We start from the raw sequence: 12,190 nt of genomic DNA, 5'->3' as shown, positions 1-12,190 counted from the left end.
GCAGAGCTGGAAGCAGCGGCGAGCCTCCCACCTGCAGGGCTGGAAAGCCGGGCGCAGGTTCGCAGCGGGTTGCTCCAAGCAGTTCACCGCTCCACTCGGTTTTCCTCCCCATCTACACAGCCAGGCTCCAGCTCTCCTGCTGCCTCCCAGCACCTCCTAAAAGTCAGAGCTTTTTTTTTCCCCCTTCTCATTTAGGTGTTGAAACACAGCTGCATTGTTTTCTGGTCATAACTGCACCACCTGCACAGGCAGAGAGTCCTGTAATTACAGGCTGGGTTGCAGGATGTGAGTTGGAACAAAAGTCAACAAGCTTGTACGAACACACGTGCACAATAAGGCAACTGGGCAGAAATTTTATTTGCTTTTTAAGGAAACATTTTGAAACAGCCACTTAAGGACTTCATCAAAGGCAGAAAGCAAAAATCTAATGGGCCATTTTTTGCAAGGCCTTGTGGCAAAATACCAAATCCTAATTCAGTAGCCCAAAAGAAACTGACTTGGTTCATTAAAAAAAAAAAAATTGTAAGTACCCAAATATAACACTGTGACAAAAACCAGACACTGGAGACTGGTCAAGAGCGAGTCCCATGTCCATTTTCCTGTGCATCTAAGTGACCTACTGGATAAGGGGAGGAAACACATGACACATTCCTGAGCTTACAAACACACTTATGCAGATTCCTGCGCTGTAGTTGAAATGTGCTGTGCCAGGTTTTTGGATGAGCGGACAGCAAAACCTCCCATGGAGGCATTTAAGGACAATACTCTTCAGCCTCTCTTCATCAGGTGGCATGTCTTAGGTGTGCCCTGTGCTTTGGAGACCTGCAGGTTGTCTTCCGCCTCTTGTGTCTCCTGTGCCTTCTGATGACAGAGTTAGGAATGCACCTGCTAAGGGTTACGTATCATTCACATTTTGAGAAGTCATGGAAGAAACAGCCAAAATGCACTAAAAGCCTTCCAATCTCTAATAAAAAAAAAGAAAGACAAATGACAGGGCTCCAGGTTTTGGCTACAACTGCTTTATTTGTGTATGTCTTATTTCAGTTCTGAAGAGGAGGACAGATGTCAGGCATGAGCTGGTCTGCAGGTTCGGGAGTGCTGTTCAGCCTAAAGTAATGAAGAGAGACTTCCTGAGCTCCCTACAGAACAAAGGCAGAGAGAGTGTTATGTCCTGAAGCTGTATGTTTCTGTGTTTACATACTGCTGTAATTGTTATTAAATTTCACCAAGTACTTATGAAGAGTTTTAATGAACTGATGTACTGAAAATGCTAATACTAATGTTTAAAAAAAGAAAAATGATCTAGTCAATAGAGTGCCTGTAACAGTTCCCTGCACAGCCTCTCTCTCCTCCATGCAGTATGGAACTTTGCAGGCAATTAAATGCAGAGGGCAAAATGGCAAGTTTCAGATGAGTTATTTAAGTCACGAAAGGATTCTTACAAAACAGAGCTGCAGCCTTAGTAAAGCCAGTAAGATGCATGCAAGTGGGGCAAGCAAAATATAAGGTAAGATTTTGTAAACCACAAAGAGCTCATGGTCAGTGCTGCTGACACATGAGCAGAGAGACTGAAAAACCATCACCAAGCAGAACGTAGGGGAAGAATAGGAAGATAAGGATGTTTTAATAAAACAAAATGGTTTCTCAGCACCCTCCTAACCCGCAAAGGACATGGCAAAAATACAATTCATTCAGACAAGAATTACGTAGGAGTCACTGCTGGGTTTATACATTTTACCTACTAAAGTAATGATTTGAGTGTAGAGCATTTGCAGTAGCTTCATGGGGATGCTGCCCGCTAATTTGACCTCACAATTTTAGCTGTCCTTGGGAGTGTATGAGAGAGGCTGGGATCTGGCTCCTTGTGCAGTCCTGCCGACCAGCTCCTAGCACGGGCAGGCGGGCGGGAGGCTCGCGCCGTCACTGCAGCCTCCAGTGAGGCGTGGTGAGGAGCAGAGGACGTGTCCCTGCCGCGACCAGAGCCGGTGAATGAGGCCGGCCCCGGGCCGTGGGTGACTTCTGGCACTGGTGCCCGTGGGGCTGCTCTTCCTCTCCCGCACCCAGCAGTGCCCAGCGCGCTGTCGGAGCTGGAAGGGAAACGGTCGACGCCTGGGAATGGTTTTGCTGATAGGGGAATTAGTCATTGTGGATTTTGGAGCAGGGCAAGCTGGGAATAGACAGGAGACTTTTCATTTGCGCATGGAGGAGGTTGCGTGCCCTGCGATAACAGCTGCCCAGCTGCTGGTGGCTGCTCTGCTGTCGGGGCAGGTTTTGCTGTTGGCTGTGGTCATCTTAGCGGCAAGGTATTGTATTTTCCAGCCTTGTGCTGCCCACCAAGGCCCTGCTGTGGTCCTGGCTGGATTTTGCTCCTTGCCAGCCCAGCAGCAGTGGGGTGCAGTGAGTGTCCCAGGCTGCAGGTTTCACCAGGGAAAGCTCAGCAGCATATAACCTGCTCTGTGCCAGCCCTGACACAGACAGGCGGAGATCAGAAAGCTCTGTCTTACATGGGAATACCAGGCACAGGCCCTGCCTGGCACACTTCCTGCGGGCTCCTAGCCCATGTCACTCAAGGAAAGTAACACCACAGTGAAAATAAATGATGTTACCAGTGTGGTTATGATGAGGTTTTAACTGTCTGCTGCTGTGGGTGGCTTTGTATGCTCTGACATAGCACCCACCCTAGGGCCTGTGTGGCTGCTCCCGGGGATGCTCCATCACGGAAGGCAAGGACCATCGGGACACTGGTGTGGTGTCACCTCCCCTCGACTGCTGCCTAAGGGACCACTCGGGGCCACCTGCCTGCCCACGCCTTCAAAGGCTGACCTTGGGCATTACAGCAAAAAGCTTAAGTCAGGCGGAGGCAGGGCAGCCTCATGGGCAGGAGGAGGGCAGGTTGCGGGTGGCCATCCCAGCTTGGCATTTGGGTGAGCCAAACAAGCAAATTCTCCAGACCCCCATTTCCCCACCGCATGCTTTTCCTTCTGCACAGATCACAGAATGTTAGGGATTGGAAGGGACCTTGAAAGATCATCTAGTCCAATCCCCCAGATGCCTTCAGAGAGCCTCCGAAGGGGTGACTGGCACCCATGGCCCCGCAGCGGGACCCTCACCGAGGTTCATCTGTGGCCATCAGCACAAGTCTCGGCTCGAAGGAGCCAGGTCCCCAGCACGCAGGCTGTGTGCCACCCCCAGCAGAGCAGCACCCTGCTCTTCTCCCACGTGTCCCTGATGTGTGGCAGTTGGATGGACAGGCTCACAAGCACTGCTGGGAGAGCTTTTTTTCCCAGGCAGATTACGTAGCCTTTTTAGCTTCATCCACCCCCCCCCCCCCCCCAACACACCCCCCTTCCTCTGTTATTTTGGTGCCTTTCCCCAAGGGAAACAAAGTTTGCTCAAATGCTGTTCCCACCAGAAAGGCAAAAGCTCCCCCCCCTTTTTCCTTCCTCTTTTGGGTTCATGGTAATGTGTCCCATGACAAAACAAGCACAAATCTGTGCACAAAGTGCTTTGCCTTTCTCCTTAAAGGGAGAGTCTTTCTCCAGGGCTGGCGCCTGGGGCCAAACTGCCATCATCCAGAGGTGCCTCTCTGATGGAAGGAAGGTCAACGCTGACTCTTTGTGTTTGCACTGAAAGCAGCCTGTGGCAAGACATGGGGAGCCATGCTGGTGGGTTGAAGAAGGTCTTGTAGATGGGTAATATGGAGTGGAGCTCATTGGTGTAGCCAAAAGAGCTGGGCTGGAGGTCTCGTGGCTTTGCTTCAGCCAGCCGTGGTGGAGAAGTCTCCATGAGAATGGGTCGTTTACGCTCCTCGGCAGCCCACAGGGAGAAAAGGCCCCTCCTGGGACCCTAAAGCAAACATCCAAAGCGGAGCAGCTGAATCAGGCACTCAGAATGCTCACTTCTCTCTAGTGCATGTAGGAGTGATGGGTGAGGAGAGCTGCTCATCCCCCCGCTGGAAGGGAAGATGTGATGGGTCCATATGTAGGCAAAGACCACCTCAGCCCAAACAGCCGGCCAGGTTCGGTCACGAGAAGCATCCGTGGAGGTGGCAGCAGGAGCAGCCTGCAGCAGGAGCCTGCCCTGGCAGGGGAATCCCTCACACACCAACCACGCACAAGCCCATCCCTGGTGTCCTGGACCTGGGCTGCAGCAGCCAAAGCTCCTGGTGTCCAAGGTGGAGCTCAAATGTCAATTGTACCTGAAGCCAAGATCCTTGCAACATGTCGGGGATGTTTCCAGCACAGACTTTCACCCAGTACAGCCTTCAACACCCATCATTTTGTGGTTTGTTTGGCTCTGTTATAAATGCTTCACTGGGAGAGGCTGATGCTGGTCCCCAGGTGAGCACCCTGATGTGTCTCGGCACTGGCTGAGGCTGCCTCTCTGGCTGCATTCCCACAGTCAGTGAGAGCTCTGGTGTGTCCCCACTGCAGCAGCGTTGGTAGTGATACTTGTGTGTGAACATGGGTCTTGTCCCACTAGTCTGCCAAGGCAGTTTTGTTGTTGGTCGGTACATAAGACCTTCTTCCCAGAAATCGCTGGTCACCACTCGCCTGCCTGCCATGTCAGAGAACATTTACGTTACCTTCGGTGTATGTGGCCACTGTATCCACCCGTCCTGCTGGGAGCAAAGTGTCTCTGCTCCGTGCAAAGTGCCCACCAGCCGGGACCCTGCACGCCACGCACCGTCACCAGCATGTGCTCTGGGAGGACAACGACCTGCAGTTTTGCACGGACTGCTGCCCAGAGCTGATTTGTCAAATGCGGCTCATGTATTAGAAAACTAACTGCAGATCTAGCAGAGAGCAAGCCAGATACGGGGGCCAAGCTGAGATGTGTGTGAGGCCAGGTGCAGGAGACCTGCTGGCATTGTGCTTGTTCAGCATTTAGCACTGAAACACGGCACAACTGAGGGTCTCCACAGAAGTAACCAAAACAGCGTGACTAATGTTTTTCCTTGTAAATGCTTTTTTTCAAGATTCCCTCTGCCCTTAGTTTTCTTTTAACAGTATTTAACAAATGTGATTTTAATACATCCCCCTAAACAGAGAGGCTATAAATGTTTGTTTCCCGTACCAGCAATAAATGAATGGTGGGAGCCTGAGGAAGGAGAGGTGTTTCCTATTTTTGCAACTCAGTAATTTTTCATAATGAAACCTTGGCAGCTCACACTTGGAACCTGCTCCTGGGGTAAGGTATCTGAAAAGGAAGGAAAAAAAAAAAAAGAAAAATGAGAGAAAGAAAACGTAAAGGCTGGCTAGTGATGAGAAAGGCAAAGTGAAAATTTAATTTATATTTGCAGTTTGTGTTTTTTTTTTTTTTAAAAGTTTCAAAGATCTTAAAATCAGACTGTTTGTTTGTTTCAAATGTTTGCAAGAAATACAAAACTTGGAAAAAGTAGGAAAGTTTATTCAGAGCATTCACACACGGAGGCTGGGTGGGCGCTCGGTGGCCTGGGGGCAGGGTAGGGGCCGTCCTCTGCAGCACCTCTGCAAGTGGCGGTGCCTGGGGAAGGGTCATAGCCTCTGGCAGCCTTCCCCTTTGGGTGTGAGGACCCGTGCTGTTTCCCTCCACAGAGCATGAACGGAGTAGTACCGCCAAGCCCAGGTGGAGACGTCCCCTCACGCAGCAAGAGCCAGCCTGTGCTCAGAGCCAGCCATCCGCTTCCTATCAGTATCAGTGGCCCTTGTGGCTGGAGAACCTCCCAGCCAAAAATGTTCACCTACTGCCAGTCTGTGGAGGAGCCAAGCAGAGATGTGGTCCCGGTCTCGTGCTTGCTGTCAGGTACTCGGCTTCTGTTCCACAGTGCTTCCAAGATGATGTTTCTGCCCTGAGAGGTACCTTCGTGGCTGGTGCACAGTGATTAATGACTGCCGGGTCCCAAAGGTGTGGATGTGGGAGTGAGCATGGTGGAGCGGAGGGAATACAGCTCTCCTGGCATAGGATCTGCAACAGCCTGGCTCATCCGTCAGGAATGCCGTGATGGAGGGGACGTTCCAAGTGTAGTCAGCATGGGAAAATATTTTATCAAAGAAACTTGGAATAAAATAAAATTAAAATCTAAACATGAACGCTTGACACAGTGCCACATGAGGGCTATTTTTAATTTCCTTCCTGATCGTTCCACTTGTTTTCATCATCGTCAACTCTTTGAATGGTGGAATTAGTCACCATATGAGATGAAGTAAACAGAGAGCCCGTGGTTTCCAAGTGAGCATCATCTTACCTCTCCTCAGGGAAATGAGAGCTGTGCCCATCGACTTGCCACCAGCCATGGGTGTCCTGGTGGCACCTGGGACTGTGTGCTCAGCTGGGGACAGCGCCATCGGGTTTATTTGGGACAGTGGCACCCAGGGGAGAGCTGGGGATGCTGGTGGGACTGGCTGTGTCAAACCACACTCCTATCTTTCTTGGAGGAAGGTGCCTTCTGTGGAGTCACCAGCTTAAATATAATCGGGGAGGCGGGGGTTAGAAAGAGGGAAAGCAGGCTTATGCTCTGTGCTCACCGCTCAATATTTTTATTCTGATTAGGTTTAGCTACACACTTAATAAGCTGGAGGAGCTCTTGCTGAGAGATTTGCCCAACACAAGTACGGGCTTGATGTCCTCCTGGGGGCAGGTGTGGAGAGGAAGAAAAGCTGAGCGCCAAGTTCCAGCATAGGCAAATGCAAAACCGGATTTTCCCTGAGCACCAGGTCCCGAATTCGCAAGCTGTCCTGCTGGGGGGCTGGAGGAGGACCCGGTGCCATCACTCAGCCAGGAGCCGCAGAGGTCAGTGCCCATGGCACAGCGGTGTCCTAGAACCATCTGCTCCACATCCTTTGAAAATGCCAGTTGCACCGTGTGTTTTCTTTCTGACTCTTTGGTTTCTCAATATACTTAACAAAAAGCAATACTAATTTCTTGAATTTCTAGTTGCGTAGCTATGTCTATGCTCACTGAATTCCTGGGGGGGGGGGGGGGGGGCAGGGGGAGAGGGGGATGTTATTTGGGTGATGCCATAGCTGCAAAATACTTGGCAGTGTAAGCGGAGGAGTCACCCTGTTCACTGGTACACAGAGGAGGATCCCTGTGATTAGCCCTGTAACAATGCTGATCAATTACAGAGCACTTCCCATTTTGCAGAATGCAGCCCAGACTTCAGTTAATCTTTCTACTAGTCCTTTGAACTGATCTCCTGGAGTTAATGGGAGTTATTTGGAAGCCTAAGGAGGAGTATGCACACTAATGGCTTTGGAGCTGGATTGGAGTAATACCCGTTCATTAGAGTGGCACTCTATTTCTTGGGAATCTCTTTCTAGGCAAATTCTGATGTGTTTAAAATTTCGCTTCTTAACCACTATACCTCTTCTGTATTTTTCTGGTATCTTATCAACTGATAATGATCCATTTAATTGCAATACTAAACTAAACACCAAAATATCCAGTTGGGGCTTTGATTCCAGTGCTGTTATTGCCTGTGATTTCAATTTCACACTAAATTTGTGTCCAAGAAGAGTTAACATCACCTAATAAAATGGCACAGGTCCCCTCCAGTGTCTTTATGTTCGGATTTATGTTTTTAATGAGAGATTTGCTCTGCGCTTTGGCTGACTTGATGGGCTATAAAGACGAGCTGGAGGCGATGGTGGATTTGGGTTGTGCTGGGAAATGCGATGCCTGTTTCTGGACAGAGACAGTGGCTGCCCCAGCAGTGCAAGCTGCTACTCCCACCAGGTCTGGCAAGACCCACGTGTTACAGAGCTCCATGAAGAACAGTTTGGTTGGCATTGGGTTATTTAAAAATACAAACTAATGCGGAAAACCAAGATTATTTGTTTTTGTAGAAGCCTGGAGTTTCCCACGGTGGGATGTTGCATTTGGGGACTGTTTGAACTGACATCCATTTTTTCCCTAAGATGAGGATCGTTCCTCACTAGCACTGTTGGGGTGACAACAACAGACATTTCCTAATGAGTCCTTGATCATGTGTTGGCCTCTCCGACATGGCCACGTGGTGACTTTCTGGGTGCTGCTGTTGGCAGCTGGCAGAGGGGTGGCCCTGGTGCAGTCCATGAGTGCAGCAGAGCACATCCATACATCCCCACCTCCCAGCCCATTTTGGGCCAGCCTGCAGTGCAGCAGGCTCCTTCTTGGGACGGCATATCTCTGGCCAAATCCTTCCCCTCCTGCAGCAGTGCCCCATGGCTGTGTCCCCAGAGGGATGCAGGGACACAGAGTTCACAGGGAGCCTTTAAACCAAAGAATTCTGGCAGTGCAGAGGTACCCCATCCCTGATCCCACAACTCCCCCATGGGCAGTTGTGCAGTGAGGGAATGCACAGAAAGGAGACCAGCTCCTCCCAATGGAGATGGCGTTTGGTAGGACCAGGGCATGGGCACGTAGATCCTCAAGGGCAACACCAGCTGGAGGTGCATGGGCACAGCCTGTCTCCTCGGCCAGGTAAGATGGGGAGAAGAAGGAGATGGAAGGCTTGAGAGGCTGCTTGTTGAGATTTCCAGTGGGTGAGAGTTAAATCCCCACAACAGGACTGTGATGCGTCACACCTGCAGTGAGGACCATTATCAGCCATCTCACCAAATCCACCAGCCCAGCCGATAACAGAGCTCCCACTGGTTGGCAGACTCGATGATCTCTGATTTACCAGGTTTTCTCATTTAAAACACAGAGGGCTCTGCTTTTGGTGTTGGAATCACTCCTGTGTGCTTTGATGCAGACACAGGGCTGGGGATGCTTCTCAGCTCTCCTGCTCACATCTCCATCCAAAGCACACAGCGTCATTGCCAACACCAAACGCAAAGCCACAGCGGGAGTGATTTTCTCCAAGTCTTTTCTCCCCCCAAGACTTTTTCTTGCCTTTGTGAGAGCGCGGGGCCAGCAGCAGCATGCAGGGTACCCCGGCGGACCCCGTTCCCACACTCATAATCCCTGGGTCACTGGAGGCACAAAGGAGCTGTCGCGCTGCTGGGAGCCGAGGAGGGGGCAGAGCCAGCTCCGCTGCCGCTGCCTCATTTCTTTCTCACCGAGGACGACCTTCATTTTTTTCCCCTGCTAATCCCTCCCTTTAATCCCCTTCTCCTCTCCTTACCAGGGTCAGGGCATTTCAGGGTGTTTTCTAGTGTCTGCCCCCCCCATCCCTCCCCCAGCAGCTCCATCCTGATATCTATTTAGTGAAGGCCAGACCCAAGCAGAGGTGTCTCCACCATCTGCACAGCGCAGCATCTCACTGCTTTCTGGCGCCTCAGAGCCACCACTTTGTGCTACAGTCAGTAACGGGAGCCTGTGAGCCCTCTGTGCTGAGCATCCAAAAGAGATGGGGGGCCATGGGAGTAAAAGCCCACGTTTCTGTGGTCCCAGGGCAAAGCTTCAGTCTCAGGGTTACTCCTTGGAGCTAGTGGTCCTGGCTGATCCCTCATCCCTGCCTGAGCTGGGGCCACAGCAGGGCGCAGTGCTGGAGCGTCCTCGGTGTTGGGAGCCAGAGGCAGGCACCTGCCCCCAGTACAGGCACTGCCGCTGCTGGGCTCCAGCATCACTGGGACGTAACGCCCAGGGCTCAGCTCCAGGGGCTTCGGGCAAAGTTTCCACATGAGGCTGTCCAACAAGAAGGGTCCACACTGCCATTTTTAAAGCGGCTTTGGTCCCATGTAGCTCTTGCCAAGAGGATGACTCTCCCTGCTGGGCAGCAGCCTCCTGGCTGTGGAGTTGGCCACAAATGTCACCGAGCAGACAGCCCAGCATGTGCTCATGCCCTGGGGCAGCTCATCTAGCCTTCTGGGCAGGTTTTGCAGCTCCGTGGTGCTGCAGCTGGCTGGGGAGCAGCAACCAAGCTCAGGTGCCTACAGCCAGCATGGAAACGTCTGCATGGGACATTCCCTGAGGCTGGCAGGTGGCTGAGCACTTCCTCTTGTCTGTTGCTCATACAAAGCCTAGAGCAGCAGTATCCCAAACCACCGCCTGGGCTCCGAGACACGTCCACAAGGCAGATAACGAACATGATGGATAACAGTGGACTGGGTTAATTTCAGCTGGGGAGCCATGGAGGGACTTAAAGCTGCAGCTCAGGTTCCGTGCAGAGTCAGAGCAGCGCCTCACTGACTGACTTTTGGTCCCAATTTGGGATAATCTTGGCTCTAGCATCATAACATCAGTATGTTCTTTATTAAACTGTCTAATGCAATTGATTTCCAGTCCACACTGTAGCTACTAGACAAAGTGCTCAGTAGACATGAAAGTGAATGAAGTCCGTAGTCATATTTTTATTGAAAATCTAACAGTAGCAGCCACATTTCCAAGGACTGGAGGGATAAGCAACATGTTGCACACCGTGTCTGCAGTGCTGCCTGCAGACTTCAGACCTGTCACTTTTTAGGGCTGTAGCTGTTTTTTGGAAATGCTGCCTACTACTAAAACCAGTAGATCATGAGAAGTTAATTCTTTTTGTCTGGGATTCAGGTACTGATACTTCTGCACATGGCATGGCCCTTGCCCACTGGTGAGCGGGTTTCTCCAAAATCTCTTGTGTTGGGAGAGCTGTCACCTGAACTGGTCCCTGGTACCCACAAGACTGGGGGTTGCCCTGTGCAGGGAGTTCCTGCCACGCTTCTGGAGAACCCTGGTGATCTGCCCGTAAGTTTATCATGGTAATAAAATCCAGGCAAAATCCAGGTGCTCGGGGGCTCGGTGATGCCTCCAGAAGTGCTGCTCAGAGGCTCAGGCAGCACAAAGCCCTCTCGGCGGCCCCGTATCATGTAGCATCAGGAAAGCCAGTGAAAAGAAAGCAAAGCTGTGGCAGGAGAAGCGGCTTGGGATGGAAGATAAGGTCTTCCTGTTTCCCACAACACCCTGGGCTTCTTATCTGCAGTACTGCAAATAAAAAACAAGGAGCCAGCCAGGCTGATTCCCACAGTACATGGAAGACTCATCGGCATGTGTTTTCCCGGCAGCTTCTGTGTCTGTAGGAGGATGCCCGGGACCCAGGATGGGATCCCCTGTTGAGGAAGCTGTGCCAAGGGGTTTGGCCTTCCCTGCGTCCCAGGCAGGGCTCAGCAGCGTCCCCTCTGTGTCCCATGGGAAGGGTCCTTGCCAGCAGCACATGCAGCAGGGACCGGTCCTGGGGCATCTTGCGGAGGTAGAAGCCACTGGTTGGCCCCGCCAGAGCATCACATCCTCCGGGGACAGCAGTGCCTCGTCCATCCGTGCGTTCAGGGAATGGGAGCGTCCGAGCTCCAAAGCTTGCCAGAAGGACGCGTGACCCGCGGGGGTCGGGGTCTGCTTCTCTGCAAGCGTTTGTGTTCAGGAGCCTGCTCCCTCAAAGAGCAACACTCGCAGGTCACTTGGGCAAATGTTGAAAGTTCACAGTATCTGCTCATTATTTTATGAAGTTTGACTTGTTTTTTTGAAAAGTGGGAGCCCTCATTTATCACCTGCACTAAAAATAGGCCGCTTATTTCTGTGTCAGCCCTTTCAAAATGTTGGGTGCTTCTGCTTGCAACCGCTCTGTTTGCATTACCCATTTCTGGAGACTTCCTTGCTCTGTGATTGCGCCATCTCTCTGTGAAAGTTAACGGGAGAAATGTAGGTGCTTCTGGTCTGGAAATACATTCTCAAGTCAGCTTTTGTTTAGTAAGCCCTAGGACAGCTCATCTGTTGGAGCTACACCTCTGATTTCAGGAGGAGTCAGTAAGAAGTCCAGGCTCGCCTAGTAAGCCATTAATAATGACCAAGCATCACAGCACAGATGTAGCCTGGCAGCACAGAAGTAGGGCTGGTGCCCATGGAATCAGCAGCTGCTCCTTCGCTCTGGGAGTGTTTAAGCCAGAGGGAACTGCATGGCAAGAGAAAACAGCGCAGTGTTTTTCCGGGCCTGACAATGAGGGTCAGTTTCCTCTGCCTCTTAATGAACTACAGAATGGCACCGTAAGCTTTTAAGTGCAACAACATCGAAGTTTTAAGTGTTTGTACAAGCTTTAAAGACGCCAAACATTTGACTTGTGTGAAAAAAAGCAGCGAGGGAGATTCCTTTTTCCACTGGAATAAGTCTGGATTGGCAGTCCATGCCCAATTAGCAGCACAAGCCAGTAATGACCCAGCATGTGCAGCTCCAGCCTCCGATGCTTCTCGCAGACCCCATGATCTCCAGTAACATCTTTTCATCCACCGTTTGCTGGCATGAGGATGCACTCTCTCACCC

General features: G+C 51.3%; 1 protein-coding gene across 29 annotated transcripts in view; it reads left to right on the top strand.

Annotated features, from left to right (window-relative positions):
- The window catches only part of EXD3 (exonuclease 3'-5' domain containing 3), a 296,493-nt gene that overhangs the window by 227,189 nt on the left and 57,114 nt on the right, over window positions 1–12,190 (top strand). Inside the window, exons 19-20 of one of the 29 annotated variants that reach the window (XM_083807570.1) lie at window positions 5,577–5,784; window positions 6,532–6,893. The exons of 26 other annotated variants lie outside the window; for them this stretch is intronic. In XM_083807570.1, the coding sequence (XP_083663696.1) occupies window positions 5,577–5,784; window positions 6,532–6,572 (249 nt within the window). In that variant the 3' untranslated portion in view covers window positions 6,573–6,893. Of the gene's footprint in view, window positions 1–1,044; window positions 5,492–5,576; window positions 6,894–12,190 lie in introns of those variants that run through there. 2 more of the 29 variants (XM_083807569.1, XM_083807585.1) reach the window with 2 other exon arrangements.

Source organism: Anser anser, assembly GCF_964211835.1.
Source record: "Anser anser genome assembly, chromosome: 21".
Lineage (NCBI taxonomy): Eukaryota > Metazoa > Chordata > Aves > Anseriformes > Anatidae > Anser > Anser anser.
The sequence above is the reverse complement of the archived record's forward strand: the minus strand, read 5'-3'. Positions and strand labels throughout refer to the sequence as shown.